A 23,432-nucleotide genomic window follows, 5' to 3' on the forward strand; every position below is an offset into this window, starting at 1 on the left:
GCCCCCGGCTAATTCTCATTGTCCTCATAGCTTTTATGCTAGTCAGAAGCTAGCGCTCCACAAAGACTTCAATGTTTTTACGCGCGTCTAAACTCATTAGATTTTGAACCTGACGTTTGGAAATTTGAAGACTCCACCATGAGCAAGAGAAAAGCTCCACAAGAATCTTTAAATGAGGGAATAACCGATTTTCTAGTCGGTATGGAAAAGGTTTGGGGGAAACTAACAGCTACTCGCTAGCTACACTGACATTTGTGTCTTTAACACGCGAATGAAAGAACATTTGCATACAGTGAGATGAATTGCAAAACTTCCGGGAAGATTGCCTTTGTTTGGAAACCATGTCATGATTGAATGAAGTACAACATTAGATTGTAAACTGATCTAGTTTCGTATTGAAGCACGATTTTAATTACCGTAGTCTACAAGCTTCCGTCTGTTAAAGGGACACCATACTTGTCGCTAAAGGGCAATAAAGTATATTTCTCTTGTGTTTCTAGAGCTCGCCAACTACGAGAAGAATGTTAACAGGGCAATTCACAAGTATAATGCTTACAGGTAATTATAATTGTCGAAGATTTACGTAAATGGCCGTTTCGTTATTTCCATTATTTCCCATGCATCTGAATATGGTCATTATCCAAGGCCTTGTCATTTGTCTCAATCGCAATCGCAACGAACCTTTTTATCATATAATTAAAGCACCACATGTATTAACGAACGGATGATTTATTTTTGAGGGTTCCATTTGTCCCGTGCCGTAATGATTTTCTTAATTTTTTTTGTATTTTTGTGTTCAGGAAAGCAGCCTCAACAATTGCCAAATACCCGCAAAAGATTAAGAATGGTGAAGAAGCCAAGAAACTGGTACATGCGCGCACCATAAAGGGTTGTGATATCATTTGCTTGATTACTGTACTGATGTTTAAAACTGATTCACTGCCAGTCAGTGAAGATAGTTGTAACGTTTTCAAGACTCACAGGATGGTCTGCGCAATCTCTCAATTTGCGAGAAAAAGACCGTTGGGAAAGTATTGAGCAAAGGCGGTGTGTGTGTCATGGTCAGCCTGTGATATATTTAGAAGTGTTGAAAGCTATGTGAGTTTATAACAAATGACTATTTTACGGTAAGATCGGAGCCTTGTCATCAAATGATGAGTGTAGTTTTTCAATGTTGCTGTGCCGATGACCAATTTGTGTTTGGGAGCCTTTTACTGAGTATCTTCATCTTTATTAAGTGCATAGAGTTGCTTGTTCTGTAGCCACAAGGAGACATAAGCCAGTGTCTTCTTGTGCCGGTCCCAAGCCCGGATAAATACAGAGGGTTGTGTCAGGAAGGGCATCTGACGTAAAAGCTTGTCCAAAACAAATATGTGAGTCAAACCTCTAAAGATGGAGGACACTGATTCGCTGTGGCGACCCCTTGATGGAAAAGATGTTCTGTCTTAGTTTTTATTTTTCATAAACTTGACTTGCTAAAAAATAAAAGTTGACGTTTATCTGGTTTTGTCTGTTTTGGTCAAAAGCTTTAACAGCAAAATGTGGAAATTTAATAGCTACATCACATGTGTCCTCTGCTATTGTTTTGATATTATCATCAATGTGTTTTCAGGAGGGTGTTGGCGCTAAAATAGCTGAAAAGATTGACGAGTATCTACAGACAGGAACCCTAAGGAAACTGGAAAAGGTGAGGTCATGCAAATCACATTTCATTCATTGATGGCTCGAAAATATCACAAATATTGCAAACTTTATTCTCGTTTCTTTTCAGATTCGAAACGACGACACCAGCTCTTCTATCAATTTTCTTACAAGAGTGACTGGAATTGGGTATGAGTTTAAAATGACTAATAACATGCGTGTTTACAATTGCAGAATTGAGTGCTGCGAAACATTTCAGCACTCCAAATAATTTGGAGGTGTGTGTGTGTAAATCTTTGCCTGCGATTGGCGGAGTCAGCTCACCCATGATTCCTAAACGGAATAAAAGATATAAAAGTTCTTTTCGTTGGTGTTCACTTCAGCCCAGCTGCCGCCAGGAAGTTTTTCGAAGAAGGCGTAAAGACTCTTGAAGGTCTGTCGAGCACGTAACATGTTAAATGTCAAGCTGTGGGATTCATTTTGGGTGTGTGTTAACTTTCTTTTCATTTTGTGTATTCAGATTTGAAAAAGATAGAAAACAAGCTGAACCACCATCAACAGATTGGCCTCAAGTGAGTTTGCCAATATATCAAGCCTAAAATCCTAAAGTGTTATTTTGATAAGTGGATCATTTTACCCCATTCAGGTACTTTGAAGACTTTGAGAAAAGAATTCCACGAGTTGAAATGGAAAAGATGGAGGTGATTTTTTTGTGTTATTTTTCAAAATTCCAACCATGTATTCAAATGGGTCAATATCAAAAAGCTTCAGAAATGTGAAACTTGCTTTCGAGTCGGCATATGTTTAAATTTCTTTTCACTCATTCACTGCCAGACAATGTGCACAGACGTATGGATGCCATCTTCCAAGCTCACGGGAGCCATCCACGATATTAATTCTTTTTCGAAGGCATCATGACTTTATGTTCTGACGTTGTTGTAGCATATTTGTGTATTCAAAATGAAATATATGTCCAATTTCTACATTATCTTTGTATGCGACAAGACTTTTGTCCAAACAAAATCTGACCTTTCTGTCCTAATTAAATAATAAAACTCAATGAATGATAGAAAACTTTATTTTGGTATAATAAGCATAATCTAAAGGGCTTTGCCTTTCATATAAGCCATTTCTGATTCCAATAGATCAACTACAAGTCAAGTTATTTGTTGTTCCTACAACTTGGATAAGCGACAAGACTTATCAGGGACTGTATATTATATTGGAAAGCTTTTTTTAATTATCGTCCCGTGCGCCTTATATATGGAAAAAGTTTGAAAATTCGCCATTCATTGGGGGTGCGCCTTATACGCCGGTGCGCCTTATACACCGGAAAATACGGTAATGTCCAATATCACTCGTACAAACATACTGAAATTGTCCCTACAAGCAGACAACGATAGCCACGGTCACTGCTACCCTTTCAATTGTTTTATTGAACAAATGGTAACGATGTCAATAAAAAATAAGCACATTCACAACATTTTTATAGACCATGCTGATTTTGGGGGGAACTTTTGAGTGCGAATCGACAAATGATGTGGAATTTTTGTTGGGGGGGGGGGAATAACCGGTGTTCTCAGGAATAGAAAACAAATGATCTCAAACTGTTCTCACGCAGACACTTATCCTTGAGGAGTTGACAAAGATTGATACTGACTATATCGGAACGATCTGCGGAAGTTACCGGCGAGGTAAAACCGTCCCTGTGGTTTACCACACTGTTGAATCTTTGTCACGATTGACCCCCTCGCTTGAAATTTGCAGGCGCGGCATCCAGCGGTGATATTGATATTTTGTTAACCCACCCGGATTTCACCTCTCAGACCGAGAAGCAAGTGAGCCTGCTTGCCAAATGCAACACCGTACGTTTCCCAGTTGTCAAACCTAATCGTTGTTTTTCAAATTGACTGTTCAAGCCAAAGCTCCTCCACGCGGTGGTGGAACATTTGGAGTCGATTGGCTTTGTGACCGACACGCTCTCCAAAGGGGATTCCAAGTTCATGGTGAGAACCCTTTGTTTGCGCTCACTCCTTCACGTGTTCAGTGTGACTGACTGCTCTTGCCATCAAATCTCGTGTGTGTGTGTTACACGTGACACACCTTGTTTTCTCCCAGGGAGTCTGTCAGCTGCAACAAGGAGATGATGACGACGATGGGGAAGAATACCTTCACAGGCGTATTGATATCAGGTGCTACTTTGGATTTATATTCCTCCCTCCTTGTGTCTCATTTAAGTGTTTATTTTATTTGTATTTCTTTTCTTAACGGTTGTCTTCCCACTACCTCAAGGTTGATCCCCAAGGACCAATACTACTGTGGCGTTCTCTATTTCACTGGCAGTGATATCTTCAATAAAAATATGAGAACTCACGCTTTGGAGAAGGGCTTCACGCTCAATGAGTACACCATACGACCACTTGGGGTCACTGGTGAGTCTCATTATTGGCGCTGCTTCCATATACAGTACAGTGACAATTTGGCTTACAAACTTAATTGGTTCTCTGGCAGAGTGTGTAAGGCGAAAAGTGTGTATCCCAAAAAATAATTTCCCATAGGCAACAATTAAAATGAGAATAATCCGTTCCCAGGTACCCATAAAACATAATTTTCTACTTTCTAATTTTCTAAGCCTTAAAACTACACAATATATACATTATTATTTTATGTATAATAAATGTGCTATGGTATTATAATTAAACAAATAAACCGTACTGTATAATAGTCATTTTATTTACCTTTGTGATGGTCGTTGAGGGCTTGACGGAATGGAGTAGCCAGTTTCATCAGCATTAAACACTTGATGAGGAAGGTAACCTTCTTTCACCATCTTGGAATGATCCCTTGTAGGTGCTTTCTCTGCGATAATTTTATCTAGTTCCTCATCAATTGTGTTCTGTTTCACTGGGTTGATAGCTTTTTGCATCAAGTGTACAGATGGCTTGTGCGGGTTGTTTGTGGAGCCTGATTGATGGGATATTTTAACCTTGCAGTCTACACTCTGCCTTTGAACTATCAAAGTTGGAACTCTCACTGTCGTCTGCCTGTCTCTAATGATTAAACCACCTCACTGCTGCGTTCTTGACCAATCACATGGCTTTAACTGAAGACTGGGTGCGGGGAATAGAGGACAAAAAAAGTCGGCAGCCATTTTCTTGTTCTCAGAACGGGCTCGTTCGCGAACGACACATCACTCATTGTGGCGCCCTGTGTGTATCCCGAAAAGTAGTTAGTATGCCAAGGTAAAATTTTCATAAATCTAACGTTTGTAAACTGAAAAGTTCGTAACACAAGAGGTTCGTAAACCGAGGTATCACTGTACTGTATTTTGTTTGCTCCTGTCCGTAAGCAAAAAAAAAAAAAAAATGTTCTACACTCCGTGGACTCTATTTTAAAAATATATATATAAAAAAACAATGCTAAATTTCCAAAATGTATAATTATATAATTCTACAATATTGTCAATATTTTAAAGTAAAAAAACGATTCATGACATATTTTAACTCATTCACTGCCAGACGATGTGCAAAAATATGTCCAGCCCAGTACCAAGGTTTTTGTCATTTTCACTCAAATTGCAGAATTTTAGGACTAGATAAACATTCAATTCAGTGTAAGACACCTTAGACTCTCTTCTTTAATCAGTAAACAAAAGAGTTAATTCCTAAATTATGTGGGTCTGGAGTTATCTCAGCTTGAAAAGGGGGCTGTAATACTAAATACAATACATATTGATTTATATAGTGCTTTAACAACCGCTGAAGCTGTAATAAAGCCCTAACATGGACCAAAGACAAATACTGCCCCCTCGTGGAAGGGGAAAACATTGTCAGAGGTCTGACCAGCGCTTTATCGGCACCCCCGCAAGAAAAAACTAAACTTGAACAAATTCACACTTTTTAATTCCCAAATAAATTCGGGAATGGCAGCGAATGACTTAATGGTTTGAAATAAGTAAACATTTGTCAACACTTTTTTTCCCAATTCAATGGACATTGTGGGCACCAGAGAACTCGTATCTCGCGGGCCTCTATGTATAGATCTGCACACTTTCTTAAATATTAAAACTGGACTTTTCCCTCCATTTTTAATCTGGGATGGAGGAAATTACTGTTTTCAAATCCAGCTGGTCACATTAATGCGGTCTCATCTTGCCCTGAAACATCAACACTAGTAGAGTCAATCAAATGATTTCCACCTCCCCAAAACTGTGATCGACTTTTCAGGACTCGAAAGTGAACCATCGTCAGGGCTTGTGCATCTTTACCATTTAATTAACAACCATTCCTCTTTGTGGCTTTGTTGTAGGTGTAGCAGGGGAGCCTCTGCTGGTGGATAGTGAAAAGGATATCTTTGATTACATCGAGTACAAATACAAGGAGCCGAAGGATCGCAGTGAATAAAGGAAAAAGATGACTTTAAATGTGGAAAATGTGGTTTGAGGACATATCAACCAGCATGCATTGGTGAAGTTTATTTAGTCATGTCCTCTCGACAAATATCAACTCCTCCAAATTGAATCATGATTTCTGTGGACTGTCATCAGGTTTATCTCCATTAGCATGTGAAATGGAACTTTACCATTTGTAGTAAGGCATGCCAGTGTGTGTGTGTGCGTGTGTGTGTGTGTGTGTGTGTGTGTGTGTGTGTGTGTGTGTGTGTGTGTGTGTGTGTGTGTGTGTGTGTGTGTGTGTGTGTGTGTGTGTGTGTGTGTGTGTGTGTGTGTGTGTGTGTGTGTGTGTGTGTGTGCGCGTGCGCGCGCGCGTGTGTGTGTGTGTCGGGGGGAGGTGTTACTACAATACTGTAGTTCACTATGAAATTCTACAGTATACTGTACATTTCTTCTGAGCAACAATTGTAAATTCAAGAGAGTCTTGAATGGCTACAAAATAAAGACTTTGGGCTATACTTACAAAAATATGTCTACCGGTACATCTTCTATATGAGAATACAGTGATACCTCTGTTTACGAACCCCTTGGCTTACGAACTTTTCGGTTTACGAACCTTACATTTATTACCTTCCTCATCAAGTGTTTAATGCTGAGGAAACCGGCCACTCCATTCCATCAAGCCATCAACGACCATCACAAAGGTAAATAAAATGACTATCATACAGTACAGTTAATTTCTTTAATTATAATACCATAGCACATTTATTATACATAAAAAGTTTAGATTAGATTAGAAAATTAGAAAGTAGAAAATTATCTTTTATGGGGACCTGGGAACGCATTATTTTCATATTAATGGTTTCCTATGGGAAATTAATTTTTGGGATAGACACTTTTCACCTTACACACTGTCTGGGAACCAATTGAGTTTATAAGCCAAGGTATCACTGTATTGGTTTATAGAGCTCTTTAAAAAACAGTGGTGCCAGACCTCTGCTTTGAAGTTAAGATAAGGTTCAGAGCTTACACAGACATGTTGTCCTTGAAACTGTTCACAGTCCCATTGTCAAAATACAGTTAAGGTATGTCACCTGAGTAAATCCTTTCTGTCTGGTCCAAAATACAACCGTTGTCAGCAGGATTCGAACCTGCGCGGGGAGACCCCAATAGATTTCTAGTCCATCGCCTTAACCACTCGGCCACGACAACTTATCTGCTCAGGTGCAGAAGCTGATTTTCTCTCAGGCCTTACGAGATAGTCATAGTAAAAGTAAATACATAAAAATAAACTGAAACAAGTTTTCCTTCCTCTCATGCGAACCTCCCAACATGTGTCCAAGTACAACATGTGTCCAAGTACAACATGTGTTCGCTGACTCGGGACGGATGTCTTCTGTGTGAATTTGGCCTTTCATCATTGGCGAAGTAGTGTGGAAAGGCTTTGGTTGAAAGGAACTTGCCAATCATAGTGTTAATTACTGTCCCTCCTATGCGCCATACTGCCAAGTGCTTTGGTTATACTCACAATTGCTGTAAACTGTGTCGGGGGGTCATCAGAGGAGGCACTGACGAAGTCATCACTGGGCCACACCAACATATGTGGTCCAAAATGGCTACCATGACTCCAACTGCATTTCTCGTTCATGATTTTTATCAGAGGGCCATGTCAAAATATGTACTGCAAAATGGCTGCCATTGGCTCAGGGCGCACAGAGTCTCAAAATGTCGTATTCGCGTAGAAAATTGTCCCCAGAGTTAACTGTGTTGTTGTGGCCGAGTGGTTAAGGCGATGGACTAGAAATCCATTGGGATCTTCCTGCGCGGGTTCAAATCCTGCCGACAACGGTTGTAACGGTTGTAACGGTTGGACCATTAATTATTTAACTCTTTGAGAGTCACTATGTTTTGTGTGAAATCTCCAAACTGTTTTCACTGTCAGCAGGACTTCATCCTGCGTTGGGACGCGAACTGGATATCTTGTCCATCATTTTCATCACAGGGTCGTGTCGAAATATGTATTGCAAAATGGCTGCCATTGTTTCAGGATGAACTGAGATTGGGTCTCAGAATGTAGTATTCGACTAGAAATTTGTCCCCTTTGCCAAATGTGTTGTCGTGGCCGAGTGGTTAAGGCGATGGACTAGAAATCCATTGGGATCTTCCTGCGCAGGTTCAAATCCTGCCGACAACCAATGTAATGCTTTCTTGTAGAGTGTGACTGTGTTCTCAATCAAATCTCAAAACTGTATTCCCTGTCAACAGGACTTAATGCACAACTAACTCCTCTGGACAAGTTGTGTCCATAATTTGTGACTTCTACTGAGTGTAATTTGTAAAGATTCCACCGCATATAGCACAATTTTACGTTTTAAGACTCGCGCTGAATATTCCGGAAATCTTGCTTTTGAGTTGATGACGATTCCTGACGTCACGTCACAGAAGAAATGCCCCTGACCGAGAAAGGAAACACAATGCATTTTGGCTCATGATGAACTCAGTATGAGTCTCAAAATTTTGTATTCGCCTACAAAATTGTCGTGGTCGGCAGAGTTGTCGTGGCCGAGTGGTTAAGGCGATGGACTTGAAATCCATTGGGATCTTCCCTCGTAGGTTCAAATCCTGCCGACAACGAGTACAATATTTTCTTTGAGAGTCTTAAATTGCGCTATTGACTCATTATGAACTCAGTATCAGTCGCAAAACTTTGTATTCGCCTAGAAAATTGTAAGTGATGCCTAATATGTTGTCGTGGCCTGGTGGTTAAGGCGATGGACTAGAAATCCATTGGGATCTTCCCGCGTAGGTTCAAATCCTGCCGGCAACAAATGTAATGCTTTCTTTGAGAGTGTGACAGTGCTCTGAATTCAATCTCCAAACTTTTTTCACTGTCAGCAGGACTTCATCCTGCGTTGGGACTCGAACTGGATATCTCGTCCATCATTTTTATCACAGGGTCGTGTCACAATATGTATTGCAAAATGGCTGCCAATGTTTCAGGACGAACTGAGATTGAGTCTCAGAATGTAGTATTCGACTAAAAAATTGTCCCCTTTGCCAAATGTGTTGTTGTGGCCGAGTGGTTAAGGCGATGGACTAGAAATCCATTGGGATCGTCCCGCGCAGGTTCAAATCCTGCCGACAACGAATGCAATGCTTTCTTGTAGAGTGTGACTGTGTTCTCAATCAGATCTCAAAACTGTATTCCCTGTCAACAGGACTTAATGCACAACCCACCCCTCTGGACAACTTGTGTCCATAATTTGTAAAATGACTTCTACTAAGCGTAATTTACAAAGATTCCACCGCATATAGCAAAATTTTATGTTTTAAGACTCGCGCTGAATATTCCGGAAATCATGTTTTTGAGTTGATGACGATTCCTGACGTCACGTCACAGAAGGAATGCCCCTGACCGAGAAAGGAGACACAATGCATTTTGGCTCATTATGAGCTCAGTATCAGTCGCAAAACTTTGTATTCACCTAGAAAATTGTCACTGACATTAAATATGTTGTCGTGGCCGAGTGGTTAAGGCGATGGACTTGAAATCCATTGGGATCTTCCCGCGTAGCTTCAAATCCTGCCGACGACGGACGCATTGAAGTGCTCTTTTTGTAAATGCTGACAACGAATGTTACGCTTTCTTCGCGAGTGTGACAGTGTTCTAACTCAAATCTCCAAACTGTATTCACTGTCAACAGGACTTAAGCCTGTCTTGGTACTCCAGCTGCATTTCTCATCTATCATTTTCTTCACAGGGCCATTTCAAAATATGTACTGCAAAATGGCTGATCCTCCCTCGTCGGTTCATTATCAGAATCAGAATCAGAATCATCTTTATTTCCAAGTATGTAGAACACACAAGGAATTTGTTTCCGGTAGAACACGCTGCACTAGTATCGTCGTCAAAAAAAAATGCTAAGTGGCACTATACAGTTCCATTTTGGCTACTGTTGAAAGAGTTCAAAGAGTTCAAAGAGTTAATGGCTTGGGGGAAGAAGCTGTTTAAATGTCTGCTGGATTTGGCGCGCATGGATCGGGAGCGCCTGCCTGAGGGGAGTAGCTGGAAAAGGTGGTGGGCAGGGTGCTTGTTATTGCGCTAGTGCTTGTTATATTAACTCAGTATGAGTCTCAAAATTTTGTATTCGCCTAGAAAATTGTCACCTTCGTTATATGTGTTGTCATGGCCGAGGGTTTAATGTGATGCACTAGCAATCCTTTGGGGTCTTCCTGCGCAGGTTCAAATCCTGCTGACAACAAATGTAAAGTATTCTTTGAGATGTCATCGAATCCATCCTGTGTTCTTCCATCACCGTTTGGTTCGGGGCCGCCACAAAAATGGACAAAATCCGACTTCAACGGACAGTTAGGACGGCGGAAAAAAATCATTGGCACCGCCCTACCCACTCTCGAGGACTTGCACACTGCAAGAATCCGAACAAGGGCGCGTAAAATCCTACTGGACCCTCCGCACCCTGCCCACCACCTTTTCCAGCTCCTCCCCTCAGGCAGGCGCTACCGATCCATGCGCACCAAATCCAGCAGACATTTAAACAGCTTCTTCCCCCAAGCCATTAACTCTTTGAACTCTTCAACAGTAGCCAAAATGGAACTGTATAGTGCCACTTAGCAGTTTTTTTGACGACGATACTAGTGCAGCGTGTTCTACCGGAAACAAATTCCTTGTGTGTTCTACATACTTGGCAATAAAGATGATTCTGATTATGATTCTGAGAGTGTGACAGTGTTCTGAATCAAATCTCCGAACGGTATTCACTGTCAACAGGACTTAAGCCTGGTTTGGGACTCCAACTGCATTTCTCGTTAATCATTTTTATCACAGGGACATGTCAAAATATGCACTGCAAAATGGCTGCCATTGGCTCAGGGTGAACAGAGTATATGTCTCATAATGTCGTATTCGCATAGAAAATTGTCCCCAGCGTTAAATGTGTTGTTGTGGCCGAGTGGTTAAGGCGATGGACTAGAAATCCATTGGGATCTTCCCGCGCAGGTTCAAATCCTGCCGACAACGGTTGTAATGGTTGGACCATTAATTATTTTACTCTTTGAGAGTCACTATGTTTTGTGTGAAATCACCCAACTGTTTTCACTGTCAGCAGGACTTCATCCTGCGTTGGGACTCGAACTGGATATCTCGTCCATCATTTTCATCACAGGGTCGTGTCACAATATGTATTGCAAAATGCCTGCCATTGTCTCAGGATGAACTGAGATTGAGTCTCAGAATGTAGTATTCGACTAGAAAATTTTCCCCTTTGCCAAATGTGTTGTCGTGGCTGAGTGGTTAAGGCGATAGACTAGAAATCCATTGGGATCTTCCCGCGCAGGTTCAAATCCTGCCGACAACGAATGCAATGCTTTCTTGTCGAGTGTGACTGTGTTCTCAATCAAATCTCAAAACTGTATTCACTGTCAACAGGACTTAATGCACAACCGACCCCTCTGGACAAGTTGTGTCCATAATTTGTAAAATGACTTCTACTAAGCGTAATTTACAAAGATTCCACCGCATATAGCAAAATTTTACGTTTTAAGACTCGCGCTGAATATTCTGGAAATCTTGTTTTTGAGTTGATGACGATTCCTGACGTCACGTCACAGAAGGAATGCCCCTGACCGAGAAAGGAGACAATGCATTTTGGCTCATTATGAGCTCAGTATGAGTCTCTAAATTTTGTATTCGCCTAGAAAATTTTCGTCGCGGTAGGCAGAGTTGTCGTGGCCGAGTGGTTAAGGCGATGGACTAGAAATCCATTGGGATCTTCCCGCGTAGGTTCAAATCCTGCTGACAACGAATACAAAATTTTCTTCGAGAGTCTTAAATTGTGCTATTGACTCATTATGAACTCAGTATCAGTCGCAAAACTTTGTATTCACCTAGAAAATTGTCAGTGGCATTAAATATGTTGTCGTGGCCGAGTGGTTAAGGCGATGGACTTGAAATCCATTGGGATCTTCCCGCGTAGGTTCAAATCCTGCCGACGACGGACCCATTGAAGTGCTCTTTTTGTAAATGCTGACAACGAATGTTACGCTTTCTTCGCGAGTGTGACAGTGTTCTAACTCAAATCTCCAAACTGTATTCACTGTCAACAGGACTTAAGCCTGTCTTGGTACTCCAGCTGCATTTCTCATCTATCATTTTCATCACAGGGCCATTTCAAAATATGTACTGCAAAATGGCTGATCCTCCCTCGTCGGTTCATTATCAGAATCAGAATCAGAATCATCTTTATTTCCAAGTATGTAGAACACACAAGGAATTTGTTTCCGGTAGAACACGCTGCACTAGTATCGTCGTCAAAAAAAAAATGCTAAGTGGCACTATACAGTTCCATTTTGGCTACTGTTGAAAGAGTTCAAAGAGTTCAAAGAGTTCAAAGAGTTAATGGCTTGGGGGAAGAAGCTGTTTAAATGTCTGCTGGATTTGGCGCGCATGGATCGGTAGCGCCTGCCTGAGGGGAGTAGCTGGAAAAGGTGGTGGGCAGCGTGCTTGTTATTGCGCTAGTGCTTGTTATATTAACTCAGTATGAGTCTCAAAATTTTGTATTCGCCTAGAAAATTGTCACCTTGGTTATATGTGTTGTCATGGCCGAGGGTTTAATGTGATACACTAGCAATCCTTTGGGATCTTCCTGCGCAGGTTCAAATCCTGCTGACAACAAATGTAAAGTATTCTTTGAGAGTGTGACAGTGTTCTGAATCAAATCTCCGAACGGTATTCACTGTCAACAGGACTTAAGCCTGGTTTGGGACTCCAACTGCATTTCTCGTTAATCATTTTTATCACAGGGCCATGTCAAAATATGTACTGCAAAATGGCTGCCATTGGCTCAGGGTTAACAGAGTATATGTCTCATAATGTCGTATTCGCATAGAAAATTGTCCCCAGAGTTAAATCTGTTGTTGTGGCCGAATGGTTAAGGCGATGGACTAGAAGTCCATTGGGATTTTCCCGCGTAGGTTCAAATCCTGCCGACAACGGTTGTAACGGTTGGACCATTAATTATTTTACTCTTTGAGAGTCACTATGTTTTGTGTGAAATCACCCAACTGTTTTCACTGTCAGCAGGACTTCATCCTGCGTTGGGACTCGAACTGGATATCTTGTCCATCATTTTCATCACAGGGTCGTGTCAAAATATGTATTGCAAAATGGCTGCCATTGGCTCAGGACGAACTGAGATTGAGTCTCAGAATGTAGTATTCGACTAGACAATTGTCCCCTTTGCCAGATGTGTTGTCGTGACCGAGTGGTTAAGGCGATGGACTAGAAATCCATTGGGCTCTTCCCGCACAGGTTCAAATCCTGCCGACAACGAATGTAATGCTTTCTTGTGGAGTGTGACGGTGTTCTCAATCAGATCTCAAAACTGTATTCCCTGTCAACAGGACTTAATGCGCAACTGACTCCTCTGGACAAGTTGTGTCCATAATTTGTGACTTCTACTGAGTGTAATTTGTAAAGATTCCACCGCATATAGCTAAACTTTACGTTTTAAGACTCGCGCTGAATATTCCGGAAATCTTGTTTTTGAGTTGATGACGATTCCTGACGTCACGTCACAGAAGGAATGCCCCTGACCGAGAAAGGAGACACAATGCATTTTGGCTCATTATGAGCTCAGTATTAGTCTCTAAATTTTGTATTCGACTACAAAATTGTCGTGGTAGGCAGAGTTGTCGTGGCCGAGTGGTTAAGGCGATGGACTAGAAATCCATTGGGATCTTCCCGCGTAGGTTCAAATCCTGCCGACAACGAATACAAAATTTTCTTCGAGAGTCTTAAATTGTGCTATTGACACATTATGAACTCAGTATCAGTCGCAAAACTTTGTATTCACCTAGAAAATTGTCACTGACATTAAATATGTTGTCGTGGCCGAGTGGTTAAGGCGATGGACTTGAAATCCATTGGGATCTTCCCTCGTTGGTTCAAATCCTGCCGACGACGGACGCATTGAAGCGCTCTTTTTGTAAATGCTGACAACGAATGTTACGCTTTCTTCGCGAGTGTGACAGTGTTCTAACTCAAATCTCCAAACTGTATTCACTGTCAACAGGACTTAAGCCTGTCTTGGTACTCCAGCTGCATTTCTCATCTATCATTTTCATCACAGGGCCATTTTAAATATGTACTGCAAAATGGCTGATCCTCCCACGTCGGTTCATTAGTAACTCAGTATGAGTCTCAAAATTTTGTATTCGCCTACAAAATTGTCACCTTGGTTATATGTGTTGTCATGGCCGAGGGTTTAATGTGATGCACTAGAAATCCATTGGGATCTTCCTGCGCAGGTTCAAAACCTGCTGTCAACAAATGTGAAGTATTCTTTGAGAGTGTGACCGTGTTCTGAATCAAATCTCCGAACGGTATTCACTGTCAACAGGACTTAAGCCTGCTTTGGGACTCCAACTGCATTTCTCGTTCATCATTTTTATCACAGGGCCATGTCAAAATATGTATTGCAAAATGGCTGCCATTGGCTCAGGACGAACAGAGTATGAGTCTCAAAATGTCGTATTCGCGTAGAAAATTGTCCCCTTTACCAAATATGTTGTTGTGGCCGAGTGGTTAAGGCGATGGACTAGAAATCCATTGGGGTCTTCCCGCGCAGGTTCAAATCCTGCCGACAACGGTTGTAATGGTTGGACCATTAATTATTTAACTCTTTGAGAGTCACTATGTTTTGTGTGAAATCACCCAACTGTTTTCACTGTCAGCAGGACTTCATCCTGCGTTGGGACTCAAACTGGATATCTCGTCCATCATTTTCATCACAGGGTCGTGTCAAAATATATATTGCAAAATGGCTGCCATTGTCTCAGGACGAACTCAGTATGAGTCTCAGAATGTACTATTCGACTAGAAAATTGTCCCCTTTACCAAATGTGTTGTCGTGGCCGAGTGGTTAAGGCGATGGACTAGAAATCCATTGGGATCTTCCCGCGCAGGTTCAAATCCTGCCGACAGCGAATGTAATGCTTTCTTTGAGAGTGTGACTTTGTTCTCAATCAAATCTCAAAACTGTATTCACTGTCTACAGGACTTAATGCACAACTGTCCCCTCTGGACAAGTTGTGTCCATAATTTGTGACTTCTACTGAGTGTAATTTGTAAAGATTCCACCGCATATAGCACAATTTTACGTTTTAAGACTCGCGCTGAATATTCCGGAAATCTTGCTTTTGAGTTGATGACGATTCCTGACGTCACGTCACAGAAGGAATGCCCCTGACTGAGAAAGGACACACAATGCATTTTGGCTCATGATGAACTCAGTATGAGTCTCAAAATTTTGTATTCGCCTACAAAATTGTCGTCGTGGTAGGCAGAGTTGTCGTGGCCGAGTGGTTAAGGCGATGGACTAGAAATCCATTGGGATCTTCCCTCGTAGGTTCAAATCCTGCCGACAACGAGTACAATATTTTCTTCAGGGACTCCAACTGCATTTCTCGTTCATTATTTTTATCACAGGGCCATGTCAAAATATGTACTGCAAAGTGGCTGCCATTGGCTCAGGGTGAACTGAGTATGAGTCTCAAAATGTCGTATTCGCATAGAAAATTGTTCCCAGAGTTACATGTGTTGTTGTGGCCGAGTGGTTAAGGCGATGGACTAGAAATCCATTGGGATCTTCCCGTGCAGGTTCAAATCCTGCCGACAACGGTTGTAATGGTTGGACCATTAATTATTTTACTCTTTGAGAGTCACTATGTTTTGTGTGAAATCACCCAACTGTTTTCACTGTCAGCAGGACTTCATCCTGCGTTGGGACTCGAACTGGATATCTCGTCCATCATTTTCATCACAGGGTCGTGTCAAAATATGTATTGTAAAATGGCTGCCATTGTCTCAGGACGAACTGAGATTGAGTCTCAGAATGTAGTATTCGACTAGAAAATTGTCCTCTTTACCAAATGTGTTGTCGTGGCCGAGTGGTTAAGGCGATGGACTAGAAATCCATTGGGATCTTCCCGCGCAGGTTCAAATCCTGCCGACAACGGTTGTAACGGTAGGATCATTAATTATTTTACTCTTTGAGAGTCACTATGTTTTATGTGAAATCACCCAACTGTTTTCACTGTCAGCAGGACTTCATCCTGCGTTGGGACTCGAACTGGATATCTCGTCCACCATTGTCATCACAGGGTCGTGTCAAAATATGTACTGCAAAATGGCTGCCATTGGCTCAGGACGAACAGAGTATGAGTCTCAAAATGTCGTATTCGCATAGAAAATTGTGGCCATAGTTAAATGTGTTGTCGTGGCTGAGTGATTTAGGCCATGCACTAGAAATCAATTTGGGATTGAGAACAAATTCAGTTAAAGCCACGTGATTGGTCGGTTAAAGTCACGTGATGGGTCATGAACGCAGCAGTGAGGGGAGGTGGTTTAAATATTACAGAGACAGGCAGACGACAGTGAGAGAGTTTCAACTTTTATAGTTCAAAGGCAGAGTGTAGACTGCAAGGTTAAAATATCCCATCAATCAGGCTCCACAAACAACCCGCACAAGCCATCTGTACACTTGATGCAAAAAGCTATCAACCCAGCTAAACAGAACACAACTGATGAGGAACTAGATAAAATAATCGCAGAGAAAGCACCTCCAAGGGATCATTCCTCAAGATGGTGAAAGAAGAAGGCTATGTTAGTCATCGTGTTTCATGCTGATGAAACCGGCCATTCCATTCCATCAAGCCATCAACGACCATCACAAAGGTAGTTTCTTTCTTTAATTATAATACCATAGCACATATATTATCTATGAAATAAGGTATATTTTATTTAGTTTTAAGGCTTAGAAAATTAGAAAGTAGAAAATTATGTTGGCTTTCAGGTAGTTTTTCTTTCAAAATGAAGCCAACTTGGATGTTTTTTTGTACAATTTAATAACTTTACACAGTAGCACAGACATAAATAAGATGATGTGTATTTTAACAGTGAGACCAGCACTCGCTATCAATCAGAATCAGAATCAGAATCATCTTTATTGCCAAGTATGTAGAACACACAAGGAATTTGTTTCCGGTAGAACACGCTGCACTAGTATCGTCGTCAAAAAAACTGCTAAGTGGCACTATATGTCCTTCAATGTTGCTGTCAGTGGGTTCCCTGCAGGGATTTTCAAATTCCAGCCTGTGTCAGTAGTCAGGGACACAGAATCAGTATCAACACAATGTGTCACTGTCGATATGCTTCAATACGCCTCAAGTACCAAACAATAACCGACAATGTTGCTACAGCGCCGGCCCGGTAGTTGAGTGGTTAGCACGCCGGCTTCCTTCACAGCGCAGAGGTTGCCGGTTCGGGTCCTGCTCCCGCCTCCCTGTGTGGAGTTTGCATGTTCTCCTTGGGTCCGCGTGGGTTTTCTCCGGGTCCTCCGGTTTCCTCCCACATTCCAAAAACATGCATGGCAGGTAGATTGAACACTTCAAATTGTCCATAGGTGTGAGGGTGAGATTGACTGTTGTTTGTCTTAGTGTGCCCTACGATTGGCTGGCGTGGTGTCCCCCGCCTCGTGCCCGAAGACAGCTGGGATTGGCTCCGGCACCCCCCGCGATCCTATTATGAATAAGCGGTACGGAAAATGGATGGATGGATGTTGCTACATCTATATTCGCTATGGACAAATGCGTTCGTCAGATGAATCAAGAATTTTAAAAAATAAATCTTAAATAAAACATTTTAATGTTTCGTCGAAATTATATTTGTATTCAAACGATTGTCATCCAAGATTTGCCGGTTATTTCCTAGGCAACGATAGACCGCAAGGCATGATGGTCTGAAATAAAATGCAGGGAGAGAAACCAGAGAGACGGCCCATTATCAGCCAATCACGGCACTTGCTGCGGTGACATTAGCCAATCAGCGCGACGCAGTCTCAGCGCCCGAGTGCTACACACCCACATTTACTCTCGCGTGCACCACTTCGAATGAGTTGGACGCTACTGGACTGCTTCTCGGTGTAGATCTAAACAAGCACCAAAATAACACTAGTAGGTGAATTTAAGAAAATTAATCGTGTTTTAGGGGGAAAAATGCATTTTAAGGCGGGGTGTTTTTTTTAATACCTGTTTTGTATAGGGACGAATGCACAGCTTGATATCGCGGTACAATCAACAGATCGTCCATGATAGCATTTAGCTATGTGATGATAGCTTTTTCCGAAAAATATAACTTCCTTAATTTGCATGGATATATTCCATACTATATGCGCGTGTTGCCAAAACATGTTTCCGTTGGGGTCGGTGCATTTGATGCATGAAATTTTCCTTCGGCGTCAACAAGGTCGGCTGCGTCAATTGTTTTTGTTTTGTTATGTACGATTAAAAATGTGAAATATTGGTTCCGCGTCTCCATAGAAACAACCGATAGCGCGCATCCACTCACGCCGCCAATGGTGGAAGTTATGCAATCCCAATGGAAATAGCGCGCCCAAGTATCCCAGTGCCGAGTCCGCTTATTGTTGTCCTTATGTAACGACAAATTAGTCGGTAATATCAAAATGAAGTAACACATATTATTTTATGTTGTTGTTGTCGTCATCTCCCAGGGCGACCATGACAGACAGGAAAGCTGTAATAAAGAATGCTGACATGTCAGAGGACATGCAGCAGGACGCCGTGGAGTGTGCCACCCAGGCCCTGGAGAAGTACAACATTGAGAAGGATATTGCTGCCTACATTAAGAAGGTAAACAACTATGGCCAAAATGCAAATTGGCTCTTTTCCCAAATCACCTCCCGCAAAAAAAAAAAAAAAAAAAAGCCCTGCAAATTGCTGTACACGACTTGCCCAAGGCCAGTGGGTCTGATTATACGCATGCTAATGAACAAATCATCTGTATGGACATATTTGATGACATGTCCCAGGTAAATTGAAATTAAGTATGACTTCATTTCATTATGCTGGGACTACACACGTCCAAAGTAATACAAAAATGATCTTCCCCTTAGTGTTAAAGTAGCCAATAGCATTGTATACTGTTAAATGACAGGTTGAGTCGAACATGTTGCCTCATTCACTGGCATTCCCGAATTTAAAAAGCATGACGTGGAATGTCATTCGCAAATTTGAGTTTTCTTGGGTGGGGGGGGGGGGTGCTGATAAAGCACTGGTCAGACCACGGGGGGGCAGCATTTTTCTTTTGTACAGCTGCTACCATTTGAAGCTCAGATAACTCCAGACCCATATAACTCTTTCTTCGATTGAAAGTCTAAGTTTCTCACGGTGCATTGTAGTCCCAAATCTCAATATAATGTGGGTCTTGCAATTTCAGTGAAATTTTGCACATCGTCTGGCAGTGAATGAGTTAAAGGATTAATGAAGTCCCAAAAGTATTCTGTTTCTGTCCACCATAAGTAAAAGTGTAAAGTAGCAACACTCTTTGTAACACAGCAATGTGTACCTACTCCAAGACATCATACAAAGATGAATGTACTTTTAACAATGTGTTGTTTTCAGGAATTTGACAAGAAATACAACCCGACCTGGCATTGCATCGTGGGAAGGAATTTTGGCAGCTACGTGACTCATGAGACCAAACATTTCATCTACTTCTACTTGGGCCAGGTGGCCATCCTGCTCTTCAAATCTGGTTAAGAGCCGACACATGCTTTGAAACGCACGTACACAATTACGACTACAACATATTACTGACTCGACAAAGGGCAACCAGCCACTTCTTATCCATTCCGAGGTGGGGCGGCTGCCCTTTTTTTGTGCTTTCTATTTCTGTTATTAGGATTAGAATAATGCGGCCATCTAAAAATAAATCAAATATTTATTTTTGTCTGTTACATGTCTTTTTTTTATGAACATTAAGTGTTCAGAGTTCAGTGCCTGTTCAAAAGTGTGTACATATAAATTATTAACGGCTTAATGATTTAGACTACAAAATAAAATGTCCCAGACCAAGTGGCTGTCAGATTCACTTTTATTAACATGCTTAGAAAACCAGCTTGTGGGGGTAGACGCCGTTAGATAAGGAGAAGGTTCCACGCAGGTATCCTCGGAGCTGGGGAACTTTCTTAATCAGTGGCAGAAGCTGAGAGTCCACAGCTTTCTGGTCCTCCTTCCTCTGATCTGTCAGCTGGTATTTCTACACACATGCACGAGGGGGTGAAATTAGCAATGCAGTCATCAAGTTATTAGGACAACCTCAACCAGGGCAGAATTTATTTACCTCCTTCTCAGTGTCAAAGATCTCCCCTTCCTGGTGACGGGGTCTCTTCAGCTTCTTCTTCTTGAAGTAAATGTCATTTAGCGTTTTGGGGATTTTCATCTCGGAGATGTCCACTTTAGTGGTGGTGGCAATGACGAACTTTTGATGAGCCCTGCGCAGGGGAACTTTGTTCAGCACGAGGGGGCCTTTAAAAAAAAAGGTGAGGGAATTAGCAGCTGTTACATCGATATTTTAAAATCGATGCTTTGAACACATACCAGTGACAAGCAGGAGACCGCTTCCGAGTTGCTTTAGAAACACCACACGCTACAAGAAATAAGAGTAATCAATCGGAGATTCTTTCCATGAAATGAAACATTGAGGAGTGATTTTCATTTTTCCAAACCAGACACCCCTCAACAGAAGCTGCTCGGAGCATACCTGACAACTTCTGAAAGCAGAAAAGCCTAGTAATACGCCAGGGTCCATGTTACTGCACATGCGCAGGAAGCTGTCTGCATTTCCGCTTGTTCGTGTTTTTTTTTTTTTAATCGTTTCAAATAACGTATGGCATACTACAACTTTTGTCCGGGAATTGTAATCATTTACGAGCAGATATTAGCCAAGGTTGACACAGGAAACTCGAAACTTGCATCATTTTCATCTTTGCTTGGGAGTATTCCTCACAAAACGACTGTAGTTTTTTTTTTAAATTCTCGCTTTTTGTTCATTTTCTCCGGCAGACGCCATTACACGACAATGATAAAAACGACGCTAACTCTTGAATCTCGATTCCAGGAAAGACCCTTAACACGCGCATGCACAATTCATCTAAAGCAAGCTAACAGCTAGCACTCTGCCAATCCCCTGTTCTCGTGTTTAGAATTAATGTAATGAGTACAGAACTTACTATTTTGCCGATTTTGGATTTATTCAGGGTTCCCAGCCAAGGGCAACTAAAATAGCGGAAAATGACATCGTATCCCAACCAATGAAAATTAAAATAGCGAAGATGACGTTAGCGTTCCGGTATCACTCTGGTGCAGTATCTCTCTTCCATGCCATCTTTACAGTGTGACAAATGCGACAAGGTTTAGCGCAAATTTGCTGGTGAAAAGCGCGGTAAGGGAGCTCATTTGTTTTCTCGTTTCATCGCGTGCTATTTTCCTCCCGAGCGATTCAGAATGTCAACGGAAGTAAGCGACATTGACCAAAACACATGATAGCATGCCGACTCAAGCATTATGCATTCTGATCATCCTATCACCCTTCAAAACAAATGTTTTAGCGGTTGTATGAGGAAATAAAAACTTTTATATAAAAATAGAAAATATCACTTTGGCGGAAAAAAATTGTGGAATTCCGCTAAATAGCGGACATCTGGGATCCCTGATTTATCGTTTTTATTGGAAACCGTAATTTTCATTATTAACCTGTAACGGGATAATGAAAACCATTGTTTTTTTACAGCAAAACTGGAGTAGTTGGCAGGTATCAATATGCCTTTCTTGATAATTGCACTATGTACAGTTTTTTATGAAACTTTTGCACATTTACAGTATACAGTTGACATTTTTATTTTACTATGCTTAGAATATCTAGTTTTCCACCCTTTCACCCCCCACCTTTAAAATTGCTGCGGTGGACTGCAAATTTCCCCATTGTGGGACGAATAAAGGTTTTCTGATTCTGATATGTAGGAGGAGCAAACAACGAGAGGTGCAGGGAGGTAGCAGAAAAAGCAAATAAAAAAACAGCCCAAGTGCCAAAACAAAAATGGCCTCCAATAACAAAGTAAAATGCATTAGCAGGCATACAGAGTCAAGCGCTACTGGGCTTCAGGGGACACACCATGATCTGATAAATGACAATTTCCCCAAAACCTAAAATTGCCATTGGTGACCAAAACCCAAAGAGACGACTCACTACGGGCGTTTCAACTCTCATACCTTCCCACGGTGGCGACCGGTGAGCAAGATGAGGACTGTGCCTGGTGTGATGGAGCGACGCAGCCGCCTCCTGTGCTGGCAGAAAGGCTTCTTGCCATGGCTTTTCAATTTGCGGGGGACATCCTCTGTGGGGTAGTAGCGAGGCTGCGCCAACACGGGGTAAGGTGGAAAGTTAGCCAATGTCAAAAATGCAACAGGAAGGAAATGTGGCATTTACTGTAGTCACAAGAAGTTCATCTTTGTCTTATTGGTGAAATAGCAGATAAACATAAACGAGTACATCAGGCACATGCCTTTTTGTTTAAAGTAGGGTTTTAACATGTGTGTACGTACCATCTTGCGCAGCTTGACAACACGGGTACCTCCATTCTTATCACCGCCAACGGTCTTGACAACTGTGGCTCGGGGCCTGACTTTCAACTTCTTCTCCACCTGATAGCATGATGGGTCATATTGTAATTTGCATAATATCATTTGGTAACAGATTCACTGTACATTGGAGAGTGCCCTGCACCTTTGTCTCGGTGATCTTCGTCTTCCTCTTGTACATAGCTCGACGAGCGTACATAGCCGAGCGGGAGTAACGGCCGATGCCCCGGGCCAAAACCGGGTTACGGCTCTTGCGCTCCCTCTTTACTGGCTGTGCGTCTCCGTCTGCCATCTGAAACGGTAACGCACTTCATCAGTCAAAGTGCAACACAGTCAGCTAAATACTAATTTCAAAGAGTGTTAAAATACTGGTTCTCAGTCAGAGAGGCAGAATGGTTAATTAAGTGCGCCAATTGAGCACTCGGGTAACAATTGCACAACTTGGCCAAACTGCGGCAACTGTCCTCATTAAGCTATGCATGTCAGGCCCATGAACGCGCAAAATAGTTGGTCACTCTTTGTTTGCAAATGTAATCTGAATACAATTGGATTGGATTTGACATTATTAGTCTGGCAGTGGATCAATTCACATTTCACAGCAGCAAAGTCATGAAAGGAATGAAAGTTGAAAAACAAAAAACACACCGCACAACAACACAAAGTGAAAAAAAACAAAAGAAGAGACAAAACAAGACAAATACAACAACAAAAAGCAAGGCTCATGAGAGCACTTACTGACGGCTGCCTACTCGGGGGCCATTTTGGACTCCTTTAAAATAGGGTACCAAATCTCGCGACCACAAACAAAAAAGAATAAAGCATTTTAAAGAGAGGTGTTAGTCAAATCGACACGATCCCCAAAAACATGACAGTCTACGGATCATTT

At 41.8% G+C, this 23,432-nt stretch overlaps 3 protein-coding genes and 20 non-coding genes across 23 annotated transcripts; 21 read left to right on the forward strand and 2 right to left on the reverse strand.

Moving 5' to 3' along the window:
* Positions 1–13: 13 nt before the first annotated feature.
* Positions 14–6,587, forward strand: polb (polymerase (DNA directed), beta). The gene is made up of 14 exons (XM_088994094.1): positions 14–199; positions 501–558; positions 801–867; positions 1,613–1,687; positions 1,772–1,830; positions 2,025–2,074; positions 2,162–2,213; positions 2,288–2,342; positions 3,263–3,335; positions 3,409–3,479; positions 3,561–3,647; positions 3,760–3,833; positions 3,934–4,073; positions 5,950–6,587. The coding sequence occupies exons 1-14, from the start codon at positions 139–141 to the stop codon at positions 6,042–6,044; spliced, it is 1,017 nt and encodes a 338-aa protein (XP_088850220.1). The 5' UTR covers positions 14–138; the 3' UTR covers positions 6,045–6,587.
* A 574-nt stretch (positions 6,588–7,161) lies between these two features.
* Positions 7,162–7,243, reverse strand: trnas-aga (transfer RNA serine (anticodon AGA)). Its single transcript has one exon. It is a non-coding gene; the product is annotated as a tRNA-Ser (tRNA).
* A 554-nt stretch (positions 7,244–7,797) lies between these two features.
* On the forward strand, positions 7,798–7,879 carry trnas-aga (transfer RNA serine (anticodon AGA)). The gene has a single exon. It is a non-coding gene; the product is annotated as a tRNA-Ser (tRNA).
* Positions 7,880–8,143: 264 nt separating this feature from the next.
* Positions 8,144–8,225, forward strand: trnas-aga (transfer RNA serine (anticodon AGA)). Its single transcript has one exon. It is a non-coding gene; the product is annotated as a tRNA-Ser (tRNA).
* A 358-nt stretch (positions 8,226–8,583) lies between these two features.
* On the forward strand, positions 8,584–8,665 carry trnas-uga (transfer RNA serine (anticodon UGA)). Its single transcript has one exon. It is a non-coding gene; the product is annotated as a tRNA-Ser (tRNA).
* Positions 8,666–8,776: 111 nt separating this feature from the next.
* On the forward strand, positions 8,777–8,858 carry trnas-aga (transfer RNA serine (anticodon AGA)). The gene has a single exon. It is a non-coding gene; the product is annotated as a tRNA-Ser (tRNA).
* Positions 8,859–9,096: 238 nt separating this feature from the next.
* trnas-aga (transfer RNA serine (anticodon AGA)) lies at positions 9,097–9,178 on the forward strand. The gene has a single exon. It is a non-coding gene; the product is annotated as a tRNA-Ser (tRNA).
* A 366-nt stretch (positions 9,179–9,544) lies between these two features.
* On the forward strand, positions 9,545–9,626 carry trnas-uga (transfer RNA serine (anticodon UGA)). Its single transcript has one exon. It is a non-coding gene; the product is annotated as a tRNA-Ser (tRNA).
* Positions 9,627–10,987: 1,361 nt separating this feature from the next.
* On the forward strand, positions 10,988–11,069 carry trnas-aga (transfer RNA serine (anticodon AGA)). Its single transcript has one exon. It is a non-coding gene; the product is annotated as a tRNA-Ser (tRNA).
* Positions 11,070–11,324: 255 nt separating this feature from the next.
* Positions 11,325–11,406, forward strand: trnas-aga (transfer RNA serine (anticodon AGA)). The gene has a single exon. It is a non-coding gene; the product is annotated as a tRNA-Ser (tRNA).
* Positions 11,407–11,770: 364 nt separating this feature from the next.
* On the forward strand, positions 11,771–11,852 carry trnas-aga (transfer RNA serine (anticodon AGA)). Its single transcript has one exon. It is a non-coding gene; the product is annotated as a tRNA-Ser (tRNA).
* Positions 11,853–11,963: 111 nt separating this feature from the next.
* On the forward strand, positions 11,964–12,045 carry trnas-uga (transfer RNA serine (anticodon UGA)). The gene has a single exon. It is a non-coding gene; the product is annotated as a tRNA-Ser (tRNA).
* A 915-nt stretch (positions 12,046–12,960) lies between these two features.
* On the forward strand, positions 12,961–13,042 carry trnas-aga (transfer RNA serine (anticodon AGA)). The gene has a single exon. It is a non-coding gene; the product is annotated as a tRNA-Ser (tRNA).
* Positions 13,043–13,297: 255 nt separating this feature from the next.
* trnas-aga (transfer RNA serine (anticodon AGA)) lies at positions 13,298–13,379 on the forward strand. Its single transcript has one exon. It is a non-coding gene; the product is annotated as a tRNA-Ser (tRNA).
* A 358-nt stretch (positions 13,380–13,737) lies between these two features.
* trnas-aga (transfer RNA serine (anticodon AGA)) lies at positions 13,738–13,819 on the forward strand. Its single transcript has one exon. It is a non-coding gene; the product is annotated as a tRNA-Ser (tRNA).
* Positions 13,820–13,930: 111 nt separating this feature from the next.
* Positions 13,931–14,012, forward strand: trnas-uga (transfer RNA serine (anticodon UGA)). Its single transcript has one exon. It is a non-coding gene; the product is annotated as a tRNA-Ser (tRNA).
* A 603-nt stretch (positions 14,013–14,615) lies between these two features.
* On the forward strand, positions 14,616–14,697 carry trnas-aga (transfer RNA serine (anticodon AGA)). Its single transcript has one exon. It is a non-coding gene; the product is annotated as a tRNA-Ser (tRNA).
* A 255-nt stretch (positions 14,698–14,952) lies between these two features.
* trnas-aga (transfer RNA serine (anticodon AGA)) lies at positions 14,953–15,034 on the forward strand. Its single transcript has one exon. It is a non-coding gene; the product is annotated as a tRNA-Ser (tRNA).
* A 361-nt stretch (positions 15,035–15,395) lies between these two features.
* trnas-aga (transfer RNA serine (anticodon AGA)) lies at positions 15,396–15,477 on the forward strand. Its single transcript has one exon. It is a non-coding gene; the product is annotated as a tRNA-Ser (tRNA).
* A 169-nt stretch (positions 15,478–15,646) lies between these two features.
* trnas-aga (transfer RNA serine (anticodon AGA)) lies at positions 15,647–15,728 on the forward strand. Its single transcript has one exon. It is a non-coding gene; the product is annotated as a tRNA-Ser (tRNA).
* Positions 15,729–15,983: 255 nt separating this feature from the next.
* Positions 15,984–16,065, forward strand: trnas-aga (transfer RNA serine (anticodon AGA)). Its single transcript has one exon. It is a non-coding gene; the product is annotated as a tRNA-Ser (tRNA).
* Positions 16,066–17,935: 1,870 nt separating this feature from the next.
* LOC148899072 (dynein light chain 2, cytoplasmic-like) lies at positions 17,936–19,850 on the forward strand. Its single transcript, XM_088994096.1, has 3 exons — positions 17,936–18,061; positions 18,619–18,757; positions 19,529–19,850. The coding sequence occupies exons 2-3, from the start codon at positions 18,626–18,628 to the stop codon at positions 19,664–19,666; spliced, it is 270 nt and encodes an 89-aa protein (XP_088850222.1). The 5' UTR covers positions 17,936–18,061; positions 18,619–18,625; the 3' UTR covers positions 19,667–19,850.
* A 132-nt stretch (positions 19,851–19,982) lies between these two features.
* rpl6 (ribosomal protein L6) lies at positions 19,983–22,838 on the reverse strand. The gene is made up of 6 exons (XM_088994095.1): positions 22,692–22,838; positions 22,511–22,609; positions 22,178–22,321; positions 20,507–20,555; positions 20,250–20,434; positions 19,983–20,165 (listed from the first exon to the last, which is right to left on the reverse strand). Exons 1-6 carry the CDS (start codon positions 22,836–22,838, stop codon positions 20,013–20,015), a joined length of 777 nt encoding a protein of 258 aa, XP_088850221.1. The 3' UTR covers positions 19,983–20,012.
* Positions 22,839–23,432: the final 594 nt, after the last annotated feature.

Source organism: Hippocampus bargibanti, linkage group LG04 (genome assembly GCF_051943395.1).
Source record: "Hippocampus bargibanti isolate YZ-2025 linkage group LG04, ASM5194339v1, whole genome shotgun sequence".
NCBI lineage: Eukaryota > Metazoa > Chordata > Actinopteri > Syngnathiformes > Syngnathidae > Hippocampus > Hippocampus bargibanti.